The sequence below is a fragment of the Drosophila suzukii genome, unplaced genomic scaffold, assembly GCF_043229965.1.
Source record: "Drosophila suzukii unplaced genomic scaffold, CBGP_Dsuzu_IsoJpt1.0 scf_21, whole genome shotgun sequence".
NCBI lineage: Eukaryota > Metazoa > Arthropoda > Insecta > Diptera > Drosophilidae > Drosophila > Drosophila suzukii.
In genome coordinates this window covers 38,081-40,815 of record NW_027255908.1, presented here as the reverse complement: position 1 = coordinate 40,815, position 2,735 = coordinate 38,081, and the positions used below count along the sequence as shown (strand labels likewise).

General features: G+C 61.8%; 1 protein-coding gene across 1 annotated transcript; it reads left to right on the top strand.

Annotated features, from left to right (window-relative positions):
* The first annotated feature begins 489 nt into the window (after nucleotides 1-489).
* Nucleotides 490-1,871, top strand: LOC139354756 (uncharacterized). Its single transcript, XM_070999006.1, has 2 exons — nucleotides 490-951; nucleotides 1,008-1,871. The coding sequence occupies exons 1-2, from the start codon at nucleotides 490-492 to the stop codon at nucleotides 1,869-1,871; spliced, it is 1,326 nt and encodes a 441-aa protein (XP_070855107.1).
* The last annotated feature ends 864 nt before the right edge of the window (nucleotides 1,872-2,735 follow it).

The following is a 2,735-nucleotide window of genomic DNA, read 5'->3' as shown; positions in this document are numbered from 1 at the left end:
AGGATACCCAAAGGACACCCGAAGGATACCCTAAGTGAGCCCAACGATCCCCAAGGATACCTAAGGATACCCCAATAGGACTCGAAAGACACCGCAAGGATACCCCAATAATAACCCAAGGACACCAAGGATACCAACCAGGAACGCCCCGAAGCAAGGTGTAGGCCCAAGGACAACTTCCAAGAATACTCACCAAAGGTGATCAAGTTAATTACGGAACCGGGAGGTACAACGCACCGCAGCATCCAGAGGGCCACGGTGATCTGAGGGAATACAACATGTGGTTTACGAAGAAAGGGGGAAGACGGTACAGCAAAGAGAGCTGTACCGTAAGAGAGCGAGCGCCCAAAGAAAGGACATAACGGTATCGGGCAAAAGGAAGGCGCGCAACCGAGGTTTCATGTATGGGGAGCCTGGCGACGGTCGAGCACTAAAATTCAGAACATCATCATGAGCACACGCGTCACCAGAGCCGAAACACGCAGGAGGATGGCGGCCCTCCAGGAACCTCGCCCGGGGCAAGGATGGTCGGAGACCCGGCCTACCCGAGCTCCGCGGCGGGCCCTGGAGCGGACTCGAGGCGAGGACTCCGCACCGGAACCCGCGGTGAGCGACGACAGCGACGTGGAGGTGATCGGCGATCCCGCCGTCGAGGAGAGAGAGTGGCGACTCCGGAAGGCGGCGGCGGGCGGTCGGATACCGCGCGGGACGACGGACGTCGGTGGAGAGGAACTCCCGAGGAGCCACTCGGAGGCGGTCTGTCAGGCCACCGAGGAGTCTCGGAAGCGGTTCCGAGACCGGGAGCCGTCGGACGAGGAGCAGGAACGGTCGACGGAGGAGGAGGCGAGAAGGCAGGCGCGGCTGCGGCAGGACCACGAGGCGGCGGCGGCGCGGTGGCATGCCCGCTTGCGAGAGGCAGAAGAAGAAGAGCGACGGCTGTGGGAGGCACAGGTGGAGGACGCGTGGGAGGTGCCACTCACCCCCAGATACGCGGCCGAGGAACGCAGCCCGAGGGACGAGGACGAGGACGAACCACGCGCGCCATCTCTCCGCGGTGGTTACCCGAGGTGCCACCCACTCCCCGCTACGAGGGGGAGTGGCTCACGGACGGCGACGATGGAGCACCGTTGGCCACGACGCCTTGGAGGCCGGCCCGGCCACCCACGCCGCGATACACGGAGCCACGACGACCTGAGGAGCAGACGCCGAGCGAGGAGTCGACCGCGCAGCCGATGCCGCAACCGGAGGAGGAGGACGTCCACCAGGCAAGGGCGGACGAGCCGTCGGTGGTGCGGACGGAGGTGCCGGCCGCGCACGTGAGCCACAGCACACGGGCGTTCGAGGCCGAGGGTATGCGGTGGCGGCAGCAGACGGTGACGTGGACGTGGCCCGAGGGGCCCGCGACAGGACCGACGAAGGAGGTGCCCAGGATATGGGAGGAGGGGGCACCGAAGGTGAACCCTCGAGACCCCCGGACGAGGAGCCGACAGGATGCATGGGTCCCGCCGACACCAAGCACGGGCCCGCCAACACCGGCGACGACGGCAACGACGGGGGAGGCGGAGTCACCGGAGAAAGGACCATGGGTGTGGCCCGAGCCACCGGCCACCCAAAGGCCTCCGCTGCAGCGACAAAACTCGACGCCCGGATCAACGCGCCCGCGGCCGCAGTTCATGCGGCAGGTATCGGCGCCGGAGGAAGGCGGTTGGCGCGAGGTCGCCAGGAGCGAGTGGCCGGTAGGCATTGAGGAAGCACCCGCGGTCGCGACGGCACGGCGGAAGGGCGGCAGGCGGTGCGTCCTGGTCTGCGATGGCGGGAGGAGATACCGGGTGAGGCTCGGAGTCGCGGGCATCCGGGTTTTCGCACAATAAATGAAAAAAAAAATCACAAAACAACACAAGGGTTTTCCAAAGCAACAAGAGAAGGGGTACGGGGCCCAGAGTTTGTTTGGGGTGGCTGGAAGAAGAACGGGGCATGCATGGGCCACTCCAGCAACCTGTAAGTCGAATGGTCTTAGTCCAGGAAGAAGAAATGAACGCCAATTACTTACCTGCTGTCCCGGTTGCAAAGTGAATGCGAAGTCCTCTCCGCACCCGCTCTCGAGAGCTGCCAATATGGAGTCCGATGTAGCCGATAGAGGACGAGTGAAGGGCGAGAGAGGACGAAAGGAGAGAGAAGGATAAGATGAGAAGGAGTAGAGGAAATGTAAAAGGAACTTACCCATGAAAAATTGCAAAATCACCACGAGCCAGGGAAGGGGGCGCCTCGATAGGCGATCGATTGGCACTGGACGATAGTGCGATCGATGGGCACACGACAATGGAAATATCGGCCAAGGTGGAAATATCGCAAACGAGCAGGTGGCAACGCCGCACCGTCGGTATCGATATGCGAATAAATATCGATCACGCACGAATGGTGTGACCAGGCGGAGGAAACATGGAAAGGAGTGAGACGCAGCCATGAGCAGCGAGCTGGGGATCGATAGCCCAGGAGTATCGATGTCCCAGTGGGAACACAGGAAATATCGGCGCGGGAGATTTAAAGTTGCTACGAGGAGGATGACCCCCGCTGTAGAAACTCAAGGGAGTTAAGAGCGTCGAGGGAGCATCGAGGGAGCAACGAGGGAGCGCCGCGGGAATCACAAGGACTCAAAGGCTAGGATAAGCAAGGAAACGCCGGAGAGTAGGAACCAGTCTTAAATGTTTCCCGAAGTAAGGGGGGAATGTGAGGAG

What these genes read in the sequence shown, in the direction of transcription:
- LOC139354756 (XM_070999006.1), top strand. Translation starts at nt 490, where the DNA reads ATGGCGGCCCTCCAGGAACCTCGCCCGGGGCAAGGATGGTCGGAGACC. An exon ending in GACGGCTGTGGGAGGCACAG is followed by an intron (nt 952 to 1,007) that starts GTGGAGGACGCG and finishes CGAGGAACGCAG; the next exon opens with CCCGAGGGACGAGGACGAGG.